This window comes from Ornithorhynchus anatinus, chromosome X5 (assembly GCF_004115215.2).
Source record: "Ornithorhynchus anatinus isolate Pmale09 chromosome X5, mOrnAna1.pri.v4, whole genome shotgun sequence".
Taxonomy (NCBI): domain Eukaryota; kingdom Metazoa; phylum Chordata; class Mammalia; order Monotremata; family Ornithorhynchidae; genus Ornithorhynchus; species Ornithorhynchus anatinus.
Genome location: NC_041753.1, coordinates 20,488,138 through 20,513,947, shown reverse-complemented (window position 1 = coordinate 20,513,947; position 25,810 = coordinate 20,488,138). Strand labels below are relative to the sequence as shown.

General features: G+C 44.2%; 1 protein-coding gene across 1 annotated transcript in view; it reads left to right on the top strand.

Annotated features, from left to right (window-relative positions):
• Positions 1 to 25,810, top strand: part of RAD23B (RAD23 homolog B, nucleotide excision repair protein) — a 64,118-nt gene that overhangs the window by 26,309 nt on the left and 11,999 nt on the right. Inside the window, exons 4-6 of the mRNA XM_029055010.2 lie at positions 1,066 to 1,313; positions 19,966 to 20,045; positions 23,672 to 23,799. Of these exons, the coding sequence (XP_028910843.1) occupies positions 1,066 to 1,313; positions 19,966 to 20,045; positions 23,672 to 23,799 (456 nt within the window). The remainder of the gene's footprint in view (positions 1 to 1,065; positions 1,314 to 19,965; positions 20,046 to 23,671; positions 23,800 to 25,810) is intronic.

Sequence of the window (25,810 nt, the reverse complement as noted above, 5' to 3'; positions counted from 1 at the left end):
TTCAGCTCCTTACCAGAAGTGAACGACAAGTTCTGAGTGTGGGTTCTTTTGAGATGCAAGGTTATGCAATGAAGAGGTAAGATGAGCGGAGATGTTAATGTTTGGCAGAAGTAAATTCTCTCGATCTAAAGAGATTTCTATACCTGAAATGCTGGAAAGATATTTAGGAGAAATTGTGGGTTTATTAAGGGTTATAAAAATGGAAAAAAAATATGGACTACAGAGAGGTCAGTGAAGGTACTGAAATAGTGAAATTGGGCAGAAAGAATTGAGGAAATAGTTTACATTGTCAGATCCTGGCAGATTTCGACTTTCCTAGCTGTTGCTTCTCTACAGCTCTAGGTATCTACATCTCTTCTGTTGCCACTTTTGCTGTCTTTTGTCTCTCCAGTAATGGCACTCTCAGAACCATGGGCAGTCCGGGCGGAGTGGCAGGGTATGAGTTGGGGGGAGGGGGAGACTGGGATCAGCAGCACGACAGTAAAATCTGTACAGAAACCTGTAGCTGTGGAAGAAACAGAAGCTCCCGGCACCTGTGCCGGCGTTGCTGATGCCTGATCTAATATCTTTGCACAGTGCAAGTGGAAAAAGTCCTTGGGTCTAATTTCTTTGCTTTTGACATTCTCTGCTGAGTGAAGGAATAGGATTTACCTGTGCTAAGTGTCCTTTGATGTTTGGCATGATCTCACTGAGGCTGGCTGTCCTCAGTCATAAATCTGAGGGCGAGGATTAAAGCAACTGTAGTGTGATTCTGGCCTTACAGAGCTGGCTCCTGCCCACCTCAATGACTGCCGGGCCCACTTCTAATTCAGAAAGTGCCAGGCAGGTGAGAAGCATCTGGAGATGCTTTAGAGCCTTAATTTTGTCCACAGAGATCTAAACTTGCATATATCTCCAAACAGTGCACCCGGGAACTAATAATCAGATTTTACAACTAAGAATTGAAAGATTTTAAATTCAAGGTTTGTAGCATTTCCCGAAGGTAGCGTAAAGTGTCAAGAAAAGGACCAGTGCAACCTTTTTTCTTAGCAACATTTTTTTCTTTGTTTGCTTTTACCCATTTAGCCCAAAGCAACAGCTACTCCAATGCCATCACCAGTTGTAGGTCAGCAATCAAACCCAGCTACCACCTCTACTGTTAGTTCATCTAAAGCATCAGCTGTTACTCCAGCCCCTACTCCTTCCCCCGTTTTGGCTCCTGTCACTCCAACACCAGCTGGTGAACCTGCACCTACTGTTGCTCCCAAGGAAGAGAAACCTGCAGAGAAACCGGTCGAGGCACCAGTTGCTCTCAGCCCATCGTCATCTGACAGGTATGACTTGGCTTCAGGGAAACTGTATCGGAACTCCATATTGGTACATTCACATGTTTGGTTTTTACTGCATTTCAGGGAAACATGGTTTGCTGACATGCTGGGGGTTTAGGCCATTAGTAGATTGTCAAAAATACTTGAAAATCTACTGATGCTAATCTGCTAAAAAAAAAATGACTAATGATATCGGTGGCATTTATTAAGTACTTACTATGTGCGGAGTGCTGGACTGGAGAAAGGGTCTCAATTCGGACTCAGGCCCTGGCCCCCACAGGGCTCGTAATCTCTTTGTTGCCATTTTTCGGATGAGGAAACTGAGGCCCAGAGAGGTAAAGTGACTTGATTGAGATCACCCAGTGAATCAGTGGCAGAGCTGGGGGTACAATATGGGTTTATTGGCTCCCAATCCCATGCTCTTTCCAGTAGGCCACGTTGCCTCAACTTGTCTAAAATTTCCTTGGCTGATTACTAAAACCAAGACTTGGAGGATGTCTCTACTTGGATAATTAGCCAAAGAAAATAGTGACACACACCGCTAGTAATTTTTAGTTTGCCATAACTTCTAAGGTGTTTTGATATTTATTCTGGGAGGATCTCTGAAGAGATTTAATAATGGCATGGCCTACCTAGAGGTCTCTGCAACATCTAGGATTTCCTTGCATCTCTTGCATTTGAAATCAGAGGGGCAAATTGTTTGTATTTGACTCGAATCAGATTGCCTCCTAATGTCTTGGTGCCTGAAAAGACAGCAATTTAAATGTTGCTGTGCAGAAGGCACTCATTTCTTGATTTCTTTTTTGAACCTATCCTCACTCAGCCTCTGTGATTGGCCCAGATTCCTTACCCAAGAAAGGGTACAGCAGAGAAGTAGGAGAGGCACAGAGCCAAAGGATTGGGACAACAAAAACCTCCAGCAGTCTTTGGACCAGTTATGGTCCCTTTAGCATATTTTGGAAGACACTGAATTAGCCTGATTTAGGTGCAGTCATGCCTGGAGACAGGGGGGTGAATTGGTGGTCACTAGCGTATCGCTTTCAGCGGCATCATTTGTTGAGCACCCTATACAGTGTGTTGCAGCCGGTGGGCGCTCAATAAATACCATTACTAGTGCTATGAGGCGCTTGGGAGCATACATGATACTTCCTGCCCTTGAAGAGCTTACAGACTAAATTGCCAAGTTTAAGAGTCGGTGTGATTAAAACCTAAAGGAAGCAATTCAATGTTTGGACAATAAATGAACAGAAAGTCCCATAGGTGCTTAAATGTCTGACTGGGGAGGTGGTTGCTGGGGGAGGGTGGGATTAGGTGGGGTTGAAAATGCTCGTTACTGGCACAGTGAGACCCTGTCTGTTGGAAAGGGAGGAACTAAAGGAAGAGGAAACAGAGTGGGAGGACCCAAAAAGAGAAAAATAAGACAACCCATTTCCAAGGTCACCCTCAGACCTGATGATATAATTTTAACCCTATTCATATTTGAATTTTAAGTAGGTGATGTTCAGTCTTGGGCCCGGAGGCCGCCTGTCACCCAGAGGATCATCTGTATTTGTCTACAGTAGCCCCCAGGGCCTTAACTTTGGCTCCCTTTCTTGGGTGCAAGCCTCTTAAATATGGTGCCTCCTGCCCTGGCAGGGAAGAAGTGAGAGGAGCATGCACATAAACCCTAGCCTGCAGTTTTTTTGGGGGGGTGGGGGAAGACATTTGGAAATTTGGGCTAGGCTGGTGTGGAAATAGAGCCCCAAGTTTCTGGAGAAGTCATCAAGCCCTTCCTTCTTCATCCTGATAAAACTAAGCCAAAATGATTGCAGGTGGATGTTCGCCTATAATATTCTCAATTTTTAGAGGCGATTCTACATTCTTCTTTGATGAAGTGTTCCACTGAGGTAGGCAACAGCGTGGTGACTTTTTACTTCCACACGAAGTAAAGTTGTCATGATGAGCAGGTAAGCCCATGTCACCTGCCTACAGTTTTTTAAACTTTCTTCACAGCTATGTGGGCTCCTGTATCCTCCCACCCTCCTCTCCCCATAGTTCCCCCAAGCCATGTGCCACTTTTTATCATCATCATCATCATCATCATTATTATTTTAGCATTGGTTCACCACCATAAAAGGTCCTGGGAGCGGGCTGCTTTTTCCTCCCTCATCCTACTCTGGCCTCGTCCCCACGGCTTTGGTGGGTCTGGAAGTGGAGGCTGCAAGCCAGGAAAGGCACCAGCCACAGTGGTGGAACAAGTATAAAATAAAAAGCAGCTCTGGGCCTAGCGGGGTTGGAGACGGAAGTTTGAGAAATAGGGGGTCAAGCATGGGGTCTGTAGTGAAAAGCAGAAAAAGTAGTTTGAGAGCCATGGTGGACATAGAGGAGTAGGAATAGAAGAGAGGCCATTAGATTTAGGTAAAAGCCGGGACTGATCTTAGCACAAGCAGTTTACCAAGTGCTGATGGCAAAGTGTAGAATACACAGAGATGAAAAGGAGGGAAAACGGAGGCAGCCAGGGTAGACTCCGCATTCAAAAGGATTAGTTGAGGGTGGTAGCAGTGGAATCAAGTAATGCCGTTTTCTGCGTGGTGCAGACCCTCTCTGCCCTTATGATCACCATCTGGGTCCGAGCTCTCGTCATTTTTGGTCTACACTACTGCCTCACTGTTCACTGGTTTCTCTGCCTCCATCCTTGCTCCTCCTCATCCTATACTACACTCCGCTGCTCGGTTTATCATGCTAAAATGTCGCCCTGAACACGTAACTCTTGTCCTCGACAACTTCCAATGGCAACTACTCTTTTGCATCAAATAGAAGCGCCTGACTGTTGGCGTCAAGGCTGCCTGCCATCACTCTCCTCCTTATATATGTTCTTTCACCTGCAACACCCCAGCTCACACTCTTCACTCCTTCCAAGGTGTCCTTACTGAATATGTCTCCAACCTGTTGCTCACACCCTTCTTCATGCTTGGAACTCCCTACCCCCTTAGAATCCACCAGACTGCAGCTCTTCCCATCATCAGCGTCTTCCCAGACCACCTCCTTCATGAGGCATATGCCAGTTAATATCCACCACCCTGGTCGTGTCATCCCAACAGCCACTCTTAGCATGTAAGTGGAATGTGTAAATCTAAATATTCATGTCGTTTTTCCGTATAATTTCTGCTAGCTCTTTCCTCCTGCTCCCACTCCATGTATACATGTTGTATCTGTACACCTCCCCAATTAGAGCATAGAGTTTTGGAGAACAGGAGCCGTGTCTTTAACTTTCATTGTACTCTCCTGGGCACTTAATACCATACTCTGTACACAGGTTCTCAGTAAATGTAACTGACTTGAAGACGTCAAAGGGTGGATAGAATGAGCCAGCGGAAGGAAAGAAGTTAAGGGGATAAAGTTGGAAAACCCAGGATGGGAGCATAATCTCATGAGGGATGAGGTCTCTGAGGCATAGACAAAGCTACTAGCATTCAGGAATTAGGGAAGATACCTGACAGAGGGAAGGAGAGGATGGATGAATGCAGAAAAGTATGTAAATGTGGGCAAAGGGGGTATCTGGGGACAGCTCTGTCTTACAGTCTTTCAGTGGAATAGATTTTGGGAACACTAGCTGTTAAGGAGAAGGGTGAGGCATTGAGAGGATTATGGCCATGTGGGTTACGGGAAAGTGATGCAAAGAAGAAGGAATAGTAGTATTGCGGGTAAGTACAAATGCAGGGTGAAATAGGCTGGCTCCGTTCCTTGATTTTTTTTTTTTTTCCCCCCCTCTAGTATCTGTCCAGGCACTGGAGTTGGTTGGGGGTGATCTAGGGCTGGCGGGTCAAGACTAGGACACTGGGGAGAGCTGTAAAATGAGTAGATCCTTGAGTTCAGAAAGAGGAGAGAAGTCTAGAGAGATGATGGAAGACAGTAACTTGAGTCATTTGGGGGAGGTTACCAAGTTCTCAAGATATAGGATAGGTTGTCACTTGGAGTTGGTAATCTCAGTGGTGGAGCAACATCTTTTGATGAGTTCCAGAGTGTGATCGTAGTTGGTGTCGGGTGGAATTGAAGGCCAGCAGAATCCAGAAGAGAGAGGACTTGGAGGTGGGTGTGTCAATAGGAAAGTTCATATAGGAGATTCAGGTCGTTGGGAGTGAGTGTCCTAGACTGGATGGGGAGGGAAAATGTGAGCCAGGAATTGAAGTCTAACAGGACACTTTACACTGGTACAAGACTAACGCACATCATGAATCTTAGTTCTCAAAGTAAAAAAAAAAAGGGGAGGAGGGTGGGATTTAGCAAATCCACTTGTCCCTGAAAAATCAATGTTGTTTGGGGGCTAGAATTTCCCATCTTCTTTTCAGAGGTTGCTTTGTATCTTCTTGGACCATCTTCCTCAAGCCACAAGGATTTAATACTTTTTTTCTTCCTTGCTGTTACAACCATAAACAACAGGATAACATCTTAGAGAGCAGGGAGAGCCAAGGGTCAGGGCTGGTTTTAAAAAAAAGAAGCTCAAGCTACTTTTGAGCTCACTGTCTCTTCTCCCTCTCACCCTTCCCTTCTCCCCCAGCCTTCAACCAGGTTGCTCCTGCTGCAGAGTCCCCTGGGTTAGCTATTCGAGGGAGTTGGGCAGGGAACATGTCTACCAACTCTGCTGTATTGTACTCTCCCAAGCGTTTAATACAGGGCTCAGTACACAGAAAGCGCTCAATAAATACCATTGATTGAAGAGAAGCTGGGATCGTTTTCTCTCCTTTGCCCAAATAAACTCCTGCTTTCTTGTTGCTAGATCAAAGTGTTAACTTTTCAGCTTTGGAGGGGCAGGGAGTTGAGAAAGCTCCCAATCGACAGCTGTCCAGCGATGAGGCTTTTCCTGACACTGCCTCTGCTGCTCTCACCTCCCCCCTCTCTTCCCTTCAATCCCTTGCCCCCCGGATTTGGGCCCAGAAGGTTGGAGTGGGCTGCATCGGTGGTATGCTGTTAGTTAAAAAGGTTGATATATTAAACGAGGACCCTGGAATTGAAGAAAGAATGCATAAATCCTAAAGGAAAATTGACAGAAGCCAGGCTGTGGTTTTCATTACGCCAAGGGTGATGTCCTAATCAAAATTATTCAATCGTTCTACTCTTGCTAGTTTAGAGACAGGTAGGTATTCCGGTTTTTCTCACCATCAACCCATTCGGAGGGCTCCCTCTGTTCTCGAGGCTGTCTAAACATTTGCAGATATTTGTGCATGTGCCACCGGACATCTGTCGAGTGGTATTTTTGCTTGGTAAACGAAACCTTGTTAAACCTTGTGCATCGGCCCTTCTTCAGATGGACAATATATAGCCTCTGTTGCTGGCTCAGACATAGTCTTTCCTTTGTGGAATTTGCTCTGCGCCTTTGCAATGGCTGCACTCCTGAACGTGAACCGGCCCTCCTCAGTTCACTGAATCCACCTTCAGAGATGTCTGTAGAAGTTTCTACCTTTACCTCTTTGTGACTCAAGGTAAGATAGCCTTTCCCCACCACCCTGGTATCTAATGATTGGGGAGGGTAAAGAAAGGGAGGTCTGGGAAGGCAGAGTAATTCCTCCTCTCTCCGGCCCAGTTTGGCTCAAAGAAAAGAAAGGAACAACAGGGTTTCTTTCTCCTGGAAACCTCTTTATCCTGCCCAAGTATCCCTCAGCGGGGAGTCGAGAGTAGGGAGAGACGGAGCTTCCCTCGTCATCTCTCCTTCCCCCACCCTTGCCCTATAATTAGGTGGGGGGCTGCCCCCCCCCACCCTGGCCCCTGAGGTAGCTTCTGGCCTCACGGGCCTCTCGTTCCCGGGGACCAGGGATGTGCTGTAATTCTAGCCAGAAAACGTGAGCTGGCTTCCGGGAGTTGCCTTAGAGCAACTGAAATGGGTGTCCTAGAGGTCTTCAAGGGCCATACTAATCCAGGAGAAGTTGAAGGACTAAATGAATTTGAAATGGTCCTGGAATTCAAATACCCACTTTGTACCCCCCCCCCCCCCCCAATCCAGGGCCAAGGTCTAACGGGACTGCTCTTTAAATCACTGCTGCCACCTTAAATTGTGGATCACCGTCCTGTGTGCGGCAGTAAAGGGTGCTGCTCAGCATCTCGAGTTTGTCCTTTTTAATGCTGTTGCTGCCAGGGTAGCCGCCAGGGGAAGGCGCTTGGAAAGCTCGATGACCAACATTTATAATGTCCCTTTTTCTAATGCTCTAGAACCCACGTTACTCCTTCCTTTCCCCGCCGCTCAACTGTGCAGGAGTGCCTGCTTTTATTCTAAACCCCTAATCCAAGGTGCCTTCATCTACCTATGTCAGAAAGTCACAAATGTATAGTCAGGGGAACAAAGTAATTCAGTTGAAGAATCCAACCGTCTCTGCCCAATGTATGTTCTGTTTATTTCCGAAGTGGCCTTAATCAAATACTGTGCTGTTTGCCTTGCTTATTATTGAAGTGTAAATGTTAGAATTTTGTAGGAAGTTGGGAAATTGATGCTCACAGACATAATGATGGTGGAAGTGACGATGTATTTTTTTTCACCATTTGGTCTCAGACTGCATATGAACTAGACTGATGAATAATAGTTTTTGTGCTTCTTGGAGGCATGCAGGTGATGTGCTTATTGGAATAGGGAGGATTGTGAAGACTGTGCGTCACCACCGTTAAGCCAATGTTTAATTTTTTTGATATTTTCAAAACCTGTACCAAAAACAATGAGGCTCTAACAATGAGGGTAAACGACCTCTGGTGGGGAAAAAAAAACCTGATCAGCCCACTGAATTTCTCTGGACTTCTAAATCTAACTCTGGGTGGTCATTATTTGCATTAATCAGAGGTTCGTAATCTCTTGATTTTTGCACTTTGGTACTTTGAGAAATTGTTGTGCTTTGTCCTTTAATCCTGTTAATATTTGTTTTTAAAAGTTTAAGTATAAATTAAGTTAATCATTAATTTGAGAGAATTCCCAAAAAAGTCCCTTCCCCTAAATTATGGTTCACTACTGTAATAAAAAAATTTTAGGCTTGAGTGTTTTCCCTTCTTTTTGTGGACCTTTCTTGATAATAAACATTCTCTAAGGACAGTTGGGTTCCCTGAATATCTTCAATGCTTGTGTGTATCTATTGTATTTTCAATCATTCTGATTCTTTCTTTAGACTGTAAGCTCCTTGTGGGCAGGGGACATGTCTTGTGCTTCTGTTATACTTTCAGAAATGCTTAGTGTGGATTGCACTCAGTGGGCACTCAATAAATACCATTCCTAGTAACGTGACAGCTATAAGAGCTTGAAGTATTAGGAAATGGAGACAGCCTGTAACTACATTTTCCGTGAGACTCTGTACTTTTCTAATTGTAGAAAGACCTGCCACAGCCGTCATTCAAGCTTTCCCCAACCCCACCTAATTCCAGACTTTCCTCGGATTAGCCTATCTCCATAGGTCACTGGGAACCCTGGTGGGTTTATACCTAGACTCTCTGATCAGTATCAAAGTAGTATGGTAGAGTTGTGCGATTACTAGCATCTGAGGTATATGCATTCCCCCCGCCCAACCAAACTTGATGATTAGGAGCATCTCTTTCTGAAGGGGATCAAACCTATTTTAGGACAGTAGGAAAGTAGCAATTTGTCTGTTGAATAGAACACAGGTGAATTGGTAATGTCTTAATGTACCCCCTGGCGTGAATTTAGCATGCTGCTACCTTCCGGTCCCTGGTTTCTCCTTGCACTTTCCTTTGGCTTTTTTTTTTTTTTTTTTTTAACAGAATTCACTTCCTGCTCCGATATGGGATCTCCTCCTACTGGGCCTTCTTACTCATTTTAGAGCCCAGAATTCACATAGTTTTTATAAGCATCTCTTTCTGTTGGCAGGTGGACTCAGGGGAGAAGCAGCTTGGCTGCCTATTCTGCTTTTCAGCCATAGAATTGCATGTCTTAGAATTTATAAGATTACCCGTAACTGTTGGATATGTAAGGCAAGACAATTTTAGGATGAGTTTCTATTAATAAGATTTGGGGAAATTGTTCCTTTTTTGAAGGTGGACTCTTTCAGATCACTAAGGAAACATTTAGTGAATAACTTCTTTTCCAGTGTATATAAATGCTATTGTAGTTAATGCACCTTCAAAAAGTGAGAAGGTTTTTTTTTCCAATTTCATCTATAGGATCAAGCCCATAATAGAATAAAACTGAATTCTCACAATTGCTTTTGAAGTGGATGAGATGTGTTAATAATATTGGTATATGTGACTAGGTTCAAGTATAAATACACTGTAAAGAAGCCAAGTCAGATGAGTGACTAGGAAAAAAAATATTGACCACAAATTATAAGTAAGATATTTTTGTGATCTAGTAAAAGCAATGACATACTTTCTTGTTTTTTACTTAATTGCCTTTTTATCTTGAGATCACAGGTCCTGTCTTTGTGAGGCAATCTAGTTGTTAGAGTTCAGCTTTCAGTAACTTGTTTTTTTTTCTAAAAGCCTGGATACATAACAGTGCTTTCCAGTTTGTTCTTGTTAATTGCATAATCATCAGTGGTAATAATATTTATTAAGCGCCTGGGTGCAAAGCACTATGTGAAGTGTTGGGGAAAGAATACACAGGTGAGAATTAGTCTCTGGCCCCTGAGGGGCTTACAATTGAAGAGTGAGTGGGAGAGGGGAAGTTGGCAAAAGATGCATAAAGAAATATGAAACAATGAAAACACAAACGCATCATAAAGGGTAAGGACAGGGAAAGCTAATGTCAAAGTGAATGCAGTATCACCTTCCTGTTTTACATCTTGGTCCACTGCTAGTTCTGGAAAACAGAAATAAGGGTTCAGGCATTCTTCCTGATCCTTTGGTCCCATTATCCAGACCAGAATGGGGTAGATCATCAGGGCATGATGTTTTTGTCAGTCTAGCAAATGATCTAATTCCACAGATTTGTGGAAGGACATGAGGGAATATTCTCCAGATGTTCCATTTTTTTCACTGCTGAGCATGGGAGGGGAGGGGAGGGGAGCGGTGGGAGATTCCGGATCTCCTGGCCACCAAAACAGAGACCGTTCACCCAGGTTGCAGGGGTTATACGCTTGGAAAACTTGGCCCTGTAGCACTCACCTTTACAACACCAGTGTGCCATACTGAAGCAGGTTCGTGTTGCCTGGCAAAAGTTTCCTAATTGTCCAACAGCAACCTAGCCAAAAGACATAGTGAAAACCTGTGTTACGGCAGAACTGACTTAATTTGGGAAAAAAAATTTGGTGTCCTATGTAAAAACTGGGATTTTTGAGTGCTAGAGTTCACATTACACTACCAGCTGCATGACAAGTGTTTCTTTGATCATAATTGTCCTTTTTAGTGTTTGCAAATGGCTAATTGGTTGAAATCAGTTACCCTTTGATGTGCCAAGCGGTGTTAAGGCGACCTTGCTTATTTTAGGATATTGGACTGCAGTGTCAGTAATGGGAAAAGCGGAAATCCTGCAGTGGGGAAAAAAACCAACACATTTTAAAAGGATCAACTTCAAAATAGAGCGTTCCAAAAATATGGGTATTTTCTGCTGGCATCAGTGAGATGTTGGCAATTCATCCCAGATGCGCTAAATTGAATTAAGTGCATTCTGACAGAATTTGGATTGATTAGTCATCTATCACCTTCGTTCTTTTGGGCAGTGAAAATGTTAAGAAAAACTTAGAAGTTGAAAGAAATAAAATTTGGTTGTTGGTTTTGGAAGGATTTAACTACAGGAAGAAGATTCTGGTGGTAGGAATTGTGTTAAGGATAGTAAGTATACCTTAGTAATGGGTCGTATAAGGCCCATCAACAGGGCCAATTAAATTGGGGAGGTGAGAATTAGACACAGTTCCTGGCCCCTGGGGGGGCTTGAATAAGTGGGAGAAAGGAGGTTGGCAAGAGACTGTATAAAGTAGTATGGAACCATGAAAACACAAACTCATCATAAAGGGTAAGGACAGGGAATGTTAAGGCCTCCCTCTAGAGCCCTTTGTGTGCCCAAGAAAGCCTCTGGGAACAGAGCCCCCGAGACTGTCAGGTCAGCACAAAGCCACATCAGCCAGGCCGGAACAGCCACCCACAGCCCTGTTTCAGCTGGGCAGTTACAGCGCTTCTAAAGTGGCTAGAAATCATTTCAAGGAGGTCTATGCAACCGTAGCCATAAGCCCCAAGTGCTGTTAGATGAGAAGTCCATGGAGCAACCTTGCACAATGCTTAAAAGCAAACTTCTAGCAACTTTTAAGTACCATGCAGTCAGCCACAACTCAGTGTGACCTGGGGTCTTTGCTGCAAAGTTCCCTTCAGTTGCCACTGATTAGACACTCAGGGTGGTTCAGTCCTCAAAGGAGAATGGCTTCAAGTTCCACTAAAAGCAACTAAGGACATCAGCATTACATTGGGCCTTTCCTGCCCCATATTTTTTTTGGCACAGACAATGTCCCAAGAACCCAGAAGGCAACTGGATGCCCAACACCAGTGTACAATAATGATACCAACATTATTATTATTATTATTATTATTATTCATGCTTGTTTGGCCAATTCCCGCAGAAACCCATGAAAGCCCAAGGATTTAGGAAAAAAATGGACATTTAAGTTAACTAGATTTGGATTGGGCAGTTTATTCCTTCAAGAACAATAAAACAAGTAGGTGGCTGTGTTACAGTGTATGCGTGCAGTTACACAGTATACACCTGCCCTAACACATTTTTCACTGCATTTTGGTTAAAATTGTGTTAGGAAAGTAGGGAACCTTCATTCAGCAGTGCCAACCTCTCTCAGTAGGTGTCGGAAGAAACTTCACAATGTGTGCCAAGTCGGAATGCACGAATACTGTAGTGTGAATTGACTATAATTTGGGTTGTTTAAAGAATGCACCCTCTGCATTATAGACCCAGGTGGGCATTTCTGTGTATTTTAGGCTGCGTATTTTGGGTGCACAGTCACTTGAAGATATCCAGTGCAGCCTTGGTGAAATATCAGCCAACCCAGTTCAGCGAGGAGTCCCACGCACAACACTCACCCAAAATATGGCACCTCCAATGAGTGTGGCAACCTCTGCAACACCATGTATATGTGACTGTGTAGAAAAGTGTTGGTCACATTGATCTTATCAGCCACCCTTGTACACACTAACAAAAATTGCACCATCAGTACCTTCATTTTCAAATTTGGGTAATGGCTATAAATGTTAAAAAAAAAAAATTGGCCATATGGGATTAGAAAGCTAACTAGGATATTTATTAAGTGCGTTACTATGTGTTAAGAACTGAAATATGTGCAACATAATCAGATGGTGAACAGTCCCTTTTCTTCAACATGTCTCGATGGAAAGAGCATGGGCTTGGGAGACAGAGGTCATGGGTTCTAATCCCAGCTCTGCCACTTGTTAGCTGTGTGACTTTGGACAAGTCACTTAACTTCTCTGTGCCTCAGTTACCTCATCTGTAAAATGGGGATTAAGACTGTGAGCCCCATGTGGGACAACCTGATTACCTTGTATTCCCCGGGCGCTTAGAACAGGGCTTGGCACAAAATAAGCATTTAACAAATGCCATTATTATTATTATTATTTCCGGGGCTCGTAATGAAAGAGGTAGGGAGAGGCGGTATCTTATCCTCATTTTGTAGGCGGGGAAACAGTGACACAGAGCGGACAAGTGATGGATTGAGTGTAGGTGACTCGCCCGCGGTCACGTAGCCAACCAATAGCAAGGTTTGGATTAGAATCCAGGTCTCCTTGATTCCTGTTCCCAAACTCTTCCCATGAATTCAGGTCACCTTTAAGAAGCCGTATGCCCAGTATATAATCTGTTTCCCCTCTCCGCAACACACACTCACACACCTTTCTCCAGTAAAAGCTTTTTTGTGTCTAGAAACCGCCAACTGTGAACTCTCCTCTTTCTCTATCCCCAGAAGCCCCGCTAAAAAATCCTTCAGTCTAGTAGTTGTGCATATGCTATTCAGGGCGCAGGTTTTTCTGGGAGAAGTTCAACAGCCCATGCATTGGCTGAGGTGAAACCAATGCCGTTTCTCTCATTTGTATTTGCTACCATAGTCACGTTATAATGCAGACTGCACTCTCGCAGAACCTTGGTTAAGGGAAACTCACATGGTACTACTTAGCAGTCAAATGCGCCCAACTGTTTCTCTGCATCACACTATCTAGACACTCGCGTTGTTGGAAGTCCATTCCCAGTTTTGCTGTAAATTCCAACCAAAGCACAGTAAAACCATATTCCGGTAGGCCTGAATGGACCGGCAAAAAGGAGAAGAGAACAAAAGAGCAGTTGCCCTTCAAACCGAAAGTAGATATTGGTTGGCGTTTTGAAAACGTACGTATCTTGTACGACTTTAGCTAGTCTACGTTGTGATATCAGTGCCCTGGACGACTGTTCCAATTCACCGTACTTGACATAATCTAATTTCGCAGCGAGGCAGCGTTTAAAATGACTGGCTTTCAGGGATCATCCGTGAGGTGCCCCTAGCTCCAGGAGTAGTAATGGTATTTATCGAGCGCCCACTGGTGCAGTATATTGTACTAAGTACTTGGGAAAGAAGCGATATGTTCCCTGTCCACAAAGAGCGTACGTTCCAACAGGGTAGACACATTCGAATATTTACGAATGGAGCTCAGTGAATGAAAACCAGATGACCATCAAGAGGCATAAAAGCACGGTAAATGTTTTAGAAATGTAATTGCTGAACATGCTCTATCTCCTGAACACATGTATGAAGCTAACGGAACTGGCCTATTTTGGCAATGCTTGCCACATTCTATCCTAGCAGGTACAAGGGAATCTAGTGCTGCTGGTTTGAAGCCTAAATCGTTCTCACAAGTTACTCATTGTGAGGAGAATGGATGATGGGAGCATACCCAAACAGCTGCTGTATGATGAGCTGAAAGGGGACAACCCAGAGCATGGGGGAGAGAGGAAGCGTTTTAAGGATGGAGTGAAGGCCGGGCCCAGACACTCTGGCATCGCAGCCGAAAGCCGGACGACAGCAGGTCACGACGGCCCCCTGTTGTCGAGAAAGGAGTGGGTGTGGAGCAGAGGGTTCGAGAGGATGGCGAAACAGGCGAAAGGGCAAACGGCAACAAGAAGTGTCAAAGGGCAACCCTTGGAGATTGTGGATGGGGCCGTCAGCCTCACCTTAGCCTCTTCGGCTAACAACGCACCCATAGGGAGCCTTCAACTTCGGTGATATCCTCCTCAGACCACACTTCCCGTTTGGGATGATGCCCTGTCAGCAGAAGAGATTTCCCGAGAGGTTTCGATCAAGCACGGAAGCATGATCTAGCTATGCAAGACTTTCTCATAATGCAAGATGCAGTGTGTCATCGAGTTAACTCTTCGTTATTTGCCCTGAAAAACACGAATGCTCCCAAAAGACACCACTGGCCGTCTGGGACACGCTGCCCAAGCAGCGGATGCCGTGACGTGTGTGCTTGAGCCGAAGAGCTTCCTCGCCCTGTGGCTCGCGGGAGAATGTCCTTCTGACTGGCTGCAGGTCCATCACCCATGACTCATCACACAATGAGTAAACATGGGAGGTGTGCAGCCAGTCTCCCGGGAGGGTGGGTGGCGGTCCTACCCTTTTCACCCTTTCCACCCTTTCCGCCGCAAGCACGGGGAAAGGGTCGGTGGTGATGGTGGTGGCGTGCGGGACCCGAGAACCCTCCAACTATCTCTGCGAGAGTCGGGGTGCTAAGCGGCTTTGGACACGCAAACCCTGCTCACCACACAAGCCTTGCTCAACGCTGCAGCTGTCGAGGAGAAGGCCAGAAGCCTCAGCTTGGGCGTACCACATTCCTCCACCCCTGCCTGCAACCAGAAGGACATTTGTTCACAAAAACTTCCAGGGCTAGAGCAGTGGCATATGCTGCTAACTCAGAAAGGTAAGGCGGAAGTCTAGGCACTTAACCTTTCTAGGCTTTCCTACTGTTTCAGCCAGCCTGCAGGTTTCTAGAAGGTGGCCAGGAGCCTGCTCAAAATCATAGCCCACCTGCTTCACCTCCTATGTTAATTGCTATTGATAATCTAATCCTGAAGCATTACCACATCTTTAAGTACTGCCCCTCCTGAATTTCTAAAGAAAGATGAGGTTACTGTGTATACAGCTCAGTGTTAGTATTGGGTGGACCTCTTTACACTGGTGAATGCCTGAGTAGTGTTTTTTATTCAGTGTATTTTATTTCTTTTAAAAAGTGGACTATGGGTGAGAATCAGGCGTAGTTCCTGGCCCCCAGGGGGTTCACGATCTATGAATAAAGTGGGGCGAACAGGGGTGGCAGCGGATACGTAGGGAAAGATGAAACAGTAAAAACTCTAACAATATTAAAGACATGGACATTAAATAATAAATGCACTATGAGCAATATGGTGCTGAGATGGGAGGAGCAGAGTCTGACTCCTCGTGGTTCAGAATCCAAGTGGCAGCTGCAGCCGCAGCCCTGGCCTTCCCGGCATTCTAGAAGTTGAGAAAGCTCCGCAGTGCCGCTGAATTCTTACCTTCCCTGGCCTGGAGCAGAGGTTGATGGAAAGTTCAGGAGGCATCGGGGCCGGGCAGCTGGCCTCCAGTTGGTAAGGGCATCACTATGTTGCTGCTTTCTCAGACTCATTGAAGAACTATTGACCCATATCATCGCTTCTCTAGTAATTAACTCTGTGTGGCTTACTCCTCGGGCTGGATTCCCCCCAAACCATCTTGCTTTGGGTTTAATTTTCTATTCTCAAAGTTACAAATAGTAGCAGTGGTATTTATTGAGCATCCATTGGATGCAATTCACTGTACTGTGCAGTTGGCAACGTCCACCAGAAGCTTGAGACACGTTCCCTATCAATGAGCGCACATGCTAATTTAATGGGGGAGAGAGAATTTCTGACACTGAACCCATTTTCAGAGTTTCTATCCAGGATCCATTCTTGGGTGACCAGTAAGGAGTTGGCTCTGGGGGAGAGATTTCCCCACATTTGTGATACGCATGATTTCAGCTCGCATGGATTCTTGCATGTTCAGTAGGTTGGAAGTTCCGTGAACGTAGGAAACTCTTAGTTCTGAACTTCCAACCTTACGTTCACGGGGAGTCCTTTTGGTGTGACTCTTGGAGAAAAAAAGAAAGCTGGAAGGTGACATGAAGGGGACAGACCAGACTTGGACACAGTTGTTGTTCACCATATCCCACTTGCCTCAGGACTAGGGGGTGTCCATTGCAGTTAGGAGCTGACAGGTTCAAAACCATCAGAAGGAATTTTATTTTCACATGTAGTGGTAAATTCAGTTCGTTCATTTTATCACCTGGGAAGTTAGGTTGGCCAAAGATTGGTAGCTCCAAGAGGGATTTGGACATGAGGGCCATACCAGCTTACTAAAGGGGAAATTCACGATGCTAGATGGTACAACCTTAACCCTAACCTATCATTTTTCCTTTAAGCACCATGATGCCACTGTTTTTTGGTTTGGGTTTTTTTTTGTTGTTGTTGTTCTGTTTTGTCTTTGATTAGCCTGGGTTCTAACCCCGGCTCTGTACACAGTGCTGGGGTAGATACAAGATGATCAGGTTGGACACTGTCACTGTCCCACATAGGGCTCACACTCTTAATCCCCATTTTACAGGTAGGGTGGGTAACTGAGGCACAGAGAAGTGAAGTGACTTACCCAAGGTCACGCAGCAGACAAGCGGCAGAGCCGGGGTTAGAACCCAGGTCCTCTGACTCCTAGGCCTGTGCTTTTAGAGAGAATATATAGACCTGGGCAGACCATTGGCCAAACTTAGTACTCTCTTAGGTACAAAAATTATTGAGCAGCGAGTTAGGAGTTGCCCATATTCCTTACATTTGTGGGGTTTTTTTGGTTTCTTTGACACCAAACATGAGTTGCTGACTAGTAATGAATGCTCCCTGTGGTGGTGTCTTGCGTGCTGTACTCGTATAAGATTTCTAGGTTGTAACTGCGTTGAGGTAATTGTGAGGATAGAAATTGGAATATGGAGGGGTTTTTCTAGCTGTCTTTATGACTTTCGACCGGATTACCTGACAGCCTAAGATAAAAAGAGTTGATGAATTTCACTCAGGCATGATTTGGAATGTTCCCTCTTTGTAATGTGATGAGAAATGTCCTTTCATTCTCTAATGGCCCCCTAACTCCGAATTGTAGTTTCTTTAGTTGTGTTGGGCAGGAAGTCACTGTCTTTGCAATATGAGTTGGCATTATGTCATTCTGCTGGGCTAGCGAGGGTTCTCCACACACTGGGACTTAGTGAACAGTTGGGAGATCCCTGCAGATGGGTTTGGAGTGAGGGGCCTTGGGGGGATTGTAAGCAAAGTGGGTCCCCCGGAGCCATTTGGAACTCTGCAATCTTCTGGCACTGCCATGAACTACTCTTCCCTAGTAGTTTGGGCTATCCCCAAGCTACCGAGGAATTCCAGGTCAACCAGTTTGATGTTAACTTCACCATTAGCCTCCGTTTTCAAATGTCCTAGGTTCTACCTGACTATTTCCAGGGGAGCAGTATCATCTGCAATATGCAAGGTTGCCCACTAGTGCTAACCAAAAGGCTTCTGTACTCTGTCTTAGCATTCATTAACGTGCAGCTTCCGGAGGGGAAAAACAGGCTAGTTAGTATACGTTCACGTATCAGGCTTTTGTTCCCTTGTCCTCCCTGGGATACTTCTGAGAACGCTAACGCTTTAAATTTTGTATGCCAGCCTTTCAGAGAGAATTGTAATGCCAAGGTGAAGCTTTTTATTAGAAGAAAGAAATTCATGCAACTGCCAACTGCTTAACTGCTTTCTTACTGTGTGTCTTGCTCATGACTCCCATCCCCAATACTGTTCCCCCGAATGGAACTTCCTCCTCCCCATCTTCAAAGCCCACCTTCAAATGCCTCCTTCAAGAGGCATTCCCCGAATTATCAATCCCTCAACTTTCCGATGGCGCAACCTGGTCAGTGAGCTTTGTCCATATCTACGCACCTGTTATTTAAGCAACAGGGCCCCTATTATAGCCCCTTGAAAACAGTAGGTGCTCAGTAAATGCTACCGGTGAGTCAAAAGAAAAATCAAGGTGGAGAGCTGGGGTTTGGTTTTCCTCATTATCATTTAATTTTTCATCAGTGTTCTACTACAACCCAGCCCCCACACCTCACTCCTCTAGCATCGACTTATTCTCTGTGCCTCAGTAATAAGAGTAATAATAATAAGCTTTGTGATGTTTGTTAAGCACTTGCTATGTGCCCATCCTTGTACTAAGCGTTGGGGTAGATACAAGGTAATCAAATCGGTACAGTCCCTCTCCCACTAGGGTGTCACAGTCTTTAAGTAGAAAGGAGAACGGGTATTGAATCCTCATTTTATAGATGAAGTAACGGAGGCACAGAGAAGCTAAGTGACTTGCCCAGGGTCACACAACAGACAAGTGGCGGAGCTCATCTCTCTCACCATCAACCCCTTGCTCACACACTCCCTCCTGCCTGGAAGTCCCTTCCCCTTCATCTCCTACAGACCACCACACCGCCCCTACATCTTCAAAGCCTTACTAAAATCATATCTCTTCCAGGAAGTCTTCCCTACCTCTCTTTTCTCCTAACCCCATTTTCCCTGTGTTCTGCACCATCTGTGCACTGAAATACCTATCTCCTAAGCATCTTGGGGGATTGAGACTGTGAGTCCCACGTGGGATAGGGACCGTATCCTACCCAATTGGCATGTATTCACCCCAGCGTTTAATACGGTGCCTGGCACATAGTAAGTGTTTAACAAATACCACAGTTTTATTATTACCCGACCCCCAGCACTTAGGTACATACCCTCATGCTCTATTGTTTCCCTTACCTATAACTATTCTTATTCTCTGGATTCCCTGCTACCTAGTAAGATCCTTGAGGGCGGGGATTGTGTCTACCTACTGTATTGTACTCTCCCAAGCACTTCGTACAGTGCCCTGCGCACAGTAAGTGCTCAATAAATACCATTGATTGATTGGAAAAAGGGGGATTTTTTTAGATAAGTGCCATTTTAATAGAGAGCTTTGATAATCAGGGAACTAATAACAAGAACAAATTGTGAATACAGGTAAGTGTAATGGTACACCAAGTTGGTCAGGATTAATGCTGGTTGCTTGGAGATGGGGCAGTGTTAAATGTTAGTGAAAGCTCCCTGGAAGAGGTGAGCATTGAGCTGCTGTTTAAAGGAAAGAAAAGAACCTATTAGGTGCCTTTGGGGTAGTTTGACTTGAGTGCGAGCGATAGTAAAATGACAAGCTTGATTTGAATGAAGGTTGCAGGCCGGGCAAGTTATGTGTTGGAAAAAAATGTGTAAAATGGTGATTTAAAGAAAAAAAAAATCAGATGCTGATCAGCATCTCAATCACTGTAAGCTCTATCTTTTTGTTTATGTAATTGCAGCTACAGTGATTGAACATTCTTTAGTGGGTGGGAGTATAGTATACTGAATATCAGATGTATCCTGCCAATATAATCAGACGGACAAATACATCTTTTCGTTTATATTCCAGATGAGAATATTTGGATTTTGGAAGAAAGTGTAGACAGTTTTTTTTTTCTCTCTGGAGACAAAGAATGACTCGATTGTGTTTAGATGGAATGGGATCATTTCAGTAACTTGTTGAAACATACTGGGGGTTTAATTCCACATTTATGTGTTCGTTAAAGTTTAGTTTTATTATTTTTGCAGCTTGACAGGTGATGCTTCGGGTGATGCTTCCGGTGATGCTTCTCGGTCAAACCTTTTTGAAGATGCTACAAGTGCACTTGGTGAGTTCCTCCTGTAGTCAGTTTTTTAAAGCTAAAGACTTAAATTGTAAAGAATGAGAGATCTGGAGAAATGTATTCAAAGGGTTTAGAATTCTTGCCCTTTTTGCTTTTGTGGGAAGTTTTTGTTTTCTAATTCTTCCTGCCTCTCAGATTCTTCTCCTTTCAGGCACTTATTAGGATGGAGTTGATAAATTTGGGGTTTGAGGGATACTGAATATAGCTACGGTTTGGGGGTCGTTTCTAATATAGTACTTGGAAAATGCCTTCTATCCACAATGGAAGCTTCCTTTGCTGCTCCTTAAAAATAGTCATGTCCCATGGCTATCATTATCCAAAGGGGGTTGAGAAGTTTGAGCCTACTAAAATGTATGTTTCAGGGGCTCAGAAAAACTCGGTAAGGTTACTAAAATGTGTGTTCACAGGCTGTTTTCTAGGGGTTTTTTTTGGATGCGAAATAGAACCCTACATAATGCCTGTGCACATACATTAGTTCTCTCACCAAGGACGCTACTAATGTAAGAAGTGAAGGTTGTTGTGTATTGGAGCAATTTATTTTACTAATTTCATTTTCCTGTTACCCCATGTTATGCATTTTTCTGACTGTTAGCCTTTCTTCTTTCTCCTTTCTGTTCTTGGCCTGCTCTTGCTTTTTGTGTTCAAAGTAAACTCCATTCCAACACGCTTCATTGTGTAGATGGATAAACATAACCAGTATACTCGTGGATGTTTGAGTGCGGTTACCCTTGGATTTATCCACACCCATCGGGGCAGTCAGGAGATGGGAGCGGAACACTGACAACCCGAGCCACCGGGTTCCCAGACTTTGCAGTGAAAGTTGCTCTGTCGGGCAAGGATTGGGAGGTGAACGGGACTTGGGTTCTCCGGCCCCATAGAATACAATGGCTCTCACCTTCGAAGGCTGGAAGTCTTTTTGGCTCAGGCTCCTCATTGCATCAACTGTTCAGATGGTAGGCTCCAGTGGAGAGGCTTCTAGCTTCCTTCCATGGTTTCTGGAGGTTTGCGGCAAGAGATGTACTACAGAGGCTTGAGGTCCCTTCCATTTGGCCACGCCGCCTGAATGGCTAGATTGACGCAGTGATTATACCAAAACCTTATACCTCCAGACTTCCCAGCAAGAGCTTCATGGCAAAGGCTGGAAATCTCTCCCAACCAGTCAACGTGGTAGTGCAGGTGTAAAACTGTGAGAGAGACTTAGATTTGGGGTTACTAACATTCCCTATACTTGGACTGTGAGCCCATCACTGGGCAGGGATTGTCTCTATCTGTTGCCGAATTATACATTCCGAACGCTTAGTACAGTGCTCTGCACATAGCGCTCAATAAATACTATTGAATAAATGAATGAATAAATAAAAAGGTGTGGGCCTTTCCTTTCAGAGCAACCGGTGCATTCATTTCTTTTAATTGTTCTTATCAATAAAATTGCCAATAAATATAGGTCTTGTCTTACTTGCCCATTTCACCCCCTATTTCTATGTGCTTAAAAAAATGCCTTTTCTTTCAAACCAGGCCTTGTTTTGTATTTTCTAAAAAAAGGAAAAAAAAATACCTTAGATGGTGAATATCAAGGTCTCAAGAACATAAAGGGTTGAAACAAATAGCAATTGGTTTGAACTAGCCTTATTACGTGCTTGTGCCAGGCAAACCAGATTTGGCTGCTGGTGGGTGGATTTGCAGAACCTGTGGAGCAAGATCAGACCATAGTACAGCTGACTAGTAGTAATGGTATTTTATTAAATGTTTACTGCAGACAGAGCACTGTACTAAGCGCCGGGAGGATATACAGGTGGGAATTAGACATGGTCCCTGTCCCTCTGGGTTGGGGGTGGGGGAGGGGTGTTCACAATCTAAAACTGTACTTGGCAATACTTTCTTTGTAACTGATTTTCAACACAGAATAATTAAGAACTTTTATTTTTCAACTGGAAAAAAAATAACTTGAGCCATAAAGAAGCTTGAATGTGCTTGATGCCATCTGCCTGCCTACATTAGCCTTCAGAGATAGAAATATATATATGTTTGCCAAAGGGCCAGCTCCACAGCAGGGGCCATAGGCAGCTTTGCCTAATTGCCTTTTTATCTAATGAAAATTGCCCATGCTTTGTTCCACTCTTTCAGTCTTTTCTTCTAAATTGTGAAAAAGAGAAACCATTAGACTTCTGGAACATTGTTCATCCCATTCTTTAAACTGGCTGATGTTGCTGCCTTAGATTCACAAATATGCAAAAAAAAAAAAATTTTTTTTTTGCAGGTGCTTAATAGATACTTTTACTACCACTGCTCCCACTAGATCTGCTAGCCTAACCTTACTCTCAGCTCTATGCTGCTGTGGTTGTTCCCTCCGGGTTCTTCGTTATTAATCTTTCTAGTCCTTTCATTTTTTTATTTTTTTTCATTATTGTCTTGAAATATTTCCAAGCCAGATGTCCCTTACTCCACCCATGTGAATTGATACTTGTTTGAGGCTCATCATCCGTGGTATGATTTAAAACTGTTATTTGGTCAACAGATAGTTCGTTGACCCTCAATCAATAGTATTTACTAAATACCGACGGTGTGCGGAGCACTGCGTTGAGCACTTGGGAGACTATATTAGGATACATATGGAATACAGTAGAGTATGTCATCCTGGTCCCCAATCAGCTTACAGTGGAACAGGAGAGACAGACACTAAAATGTATTATAAATTATAGATTGGAGAAAGAGGAAATGGGATATAAATGCATGATTTAGTGCTTTAGTATGGTAGGTAAGTTATGGGTGTACATTCTGTGGGAGGTTGTGAGTACCTAAGTGTTTAGTTGGTGCTGATGTGTCAGTTGCAGGGATATAAACTGAGGTTAGAAATTGAGGGAAAGGCCTCCAGGAGATGATTTCCTAAGGGCTTGGAAGATGGGGAGATCAGCCAGGTGGGAAGGGTTGGTGAGAGGTCGGGTTGGCGAGGGAGGTGGAATCCAGTTAGGAAGTTAGGAAGCAAGGGATTGGTGATGGGAAAGATGAAAATTAGGCACAGTGTTGTGTGGAACAGCGAGAGGCACGAAAAGTGTGAGCTGGGATGTAGGGGGGAAGAGTGCATTAGGAGGAGTGAGAGAGCTTAGGGAGTGCTTTAAAACCAATGGTGAGGTATTTCTGCTTGGCTACAGTATTTGATTTTACAGACTGCTAGATTCCATGACCTTGTCTAGAGTAATAATTTCTAACCATATCTCTCTAGGGAGCCAGAGATCAAACCAAACCACAATGGATGGTTAGTGACAGTTTCTTGACTTGGATATGATGAGTGGAGAAAATTTCTGTTTGGTACAGAGAATATATATTATAAACATGTTTAATAACTTTAGGCCTAGAATTAAATGCAGTTCCCCTTGGCCTGGAACTTCCCGTCCTTAATGAGCATTTCAGAATCAAACATGAGCATATTAGAATGAAATAAATGGAATGTTGGCTAATGTAGGTTGACATACTTATAAAGTGGTCTTTATGAAGGGGAACGCAACTAGTTGTATGTCCTGATTTTTCATTAAGACTGCTTTGTGTTCATTTCTTTAAAGTTTGACCCTTTTTTTAAAAAAAACAAACAACCTTTTATCTCTTTTTTTTTTTAGTGACAGGTCAATCTTATGAGAACATGGTGACTGAGATCATGTCAATGGGCTATGAACGAGAACAAGTAATTGCAGCCCTAAGAGCCAGCTTCAACAATCCTGACAGAGCAGTGGAGTATCTTTTAATGGTGAGCTGTTAATTTCATCTATATTTTCACCTTTTAGCTTAGTATTTTTGACTTGGATCGCAAGAGGAATTCATCTTTGTATTACCTGGTGCCAGAAAGTAACACAACCTCTAACAGATAAGGTAAAACTAACTGGAGTCCCTGAATATTAAATCCAGAGACTGAATCTGAGAATTTCATAAATGAGAAATGATCTTGTGCAACATGATTTTTAAAGAGATTTTAAATTCAGAGTTCTCTTATGCACCAAAACTCGATATTGTAGGAAAATGTAAATTGTAAGTAATTTTATTGGGTTAATGGTAGACTTAGATGAGGTTAAACCAGGCTTGAGGAAGCATTTTGTGGATCTGAAACAGCTTGAAAATATTTGGGGGATGTGGTCTTATTTACTGGCAATGCCCCGCTAGGTTTTCATGGGATACTAGGTGATTCTGCTGATCAATTAATTCTATTTGAGTGTTTACTATGTGCAGAGCACTGTACTAAGCGCCTAAGACAGTATAATATAACAAAGTTGGTAGGCACATTCTCTGCCCACAGTGAGCTCACAGTCTAGAGGGGGAGATGGATATGTACCTTAAGTGCTGTGGGGCTAAGGGAGGGGTGCATAAAGGGAGCAAATCAGGGCGACACAGAAGGGAGTGGAAGTAAAAGAAAAGAGGGCTTAGCCAGGGAAGGCCTCTTGGAGAAGATGTCCCTTCAATAAGGCTTTGAAGGTGGAGAAAGGAGTAACTGTCGGATATGGAGGGGGAAGGCGTTTCAGACCAGAGGCAGGGTGTGGGTGAGAGGTCGGTGGCAACATAGATGAGAGCGAGATACAGTGAATAGATTGGCATTAGATTGATTGATAGATTGGCATTGGTATTAAGTTTGAGGTGTCGGTGGAGCATCCAATTAGAGATGTCTTGAAGGCAGGAAGAAATGAGAGACTGCAGAGAGGGAGAGAGAGAAGGGCTGGAGATGTAGATTAGGGAATCATCTGCATTCAGATGGTAGTGGGAGCGAATGAGTTCTTCAAATATGTGTGTTTATATGGACAATACAAGGGGACTCAGAACTGAGCCATGAGGGACTCCCACAGTTAGAGGATGGGAGGCAGAGGAGGAGCCCGCGAAAGAGACTGAGAATGAGCGGCCAGAGAGCTCGGAGGAAACCAGGAAAGGACAGCGTCAGTGAAGCCGAGGTAGGATAATGTTTCCAGGAGAGGGGGGTGTTTGACAGTGTCAAAGGCAGCTGAGAGGTCAAGGATCATTAGGAGTACAGGCTCTTGGATTTGGCAAGAAGGGTATCATTTGTGACCATTGAGAAGGTGGTTTCTGTGGAGTGAAAGGGGCGGAAGCTAGATTGGAGGGGATCAGGAAGAGAATTGGAGGAGAGGAACTGGAGACAGTGGGTGTAGACAACTCGCTCAAAGAGTTTGGAGAAAAATGGTAGAAGGGAGATGGGGCAATAAGTTGAGGAAGCCATGGGACGAAGGGGGTGGTTTTTAGGATAAGGGTTACATGGGCATGTTTGAAATGGGGAAGACGCCATTGAAGAGTGAATGGCTGAGGATGTCAGTTGAGGAGGGAAGAAGGGAGTGGGCAAGTGTTTTGATAAGGTGTGAAGGAACGGGGTCAGAGTCACAGGTGGAGGGGGTGGATTTTGAGAGAAAGCAGGAGGAGGCACTGTTGGCAAAGATGGGAGAGTTGAAGAAAGGGCAGGAGGAGGAAGGGACTGGAGAGGGAGGCAAGTTTTTAGAGAGGCCCGCCTGATAGTTGCAATTTCCTAGGATTGTGATCCCATTAGTCTTGGCCAGTTCAGTTGGCAACTAGCTCATGGAAAGAGATGAGGATGTGAGCAGAAGTGTCATTAACATGAAAGTTGGCAAAATCTACGTTAAGGTCAATTTAGTGTGAATTAAATTGGAAGAACAGTTGAAGGCAATCCAATACTCAGTCCGTTTAGTTGGCTTTTTTAAGTTTGACTTTAGTAGTGCTTAATTGTTGTTTTTCACACAGCCTTAGGT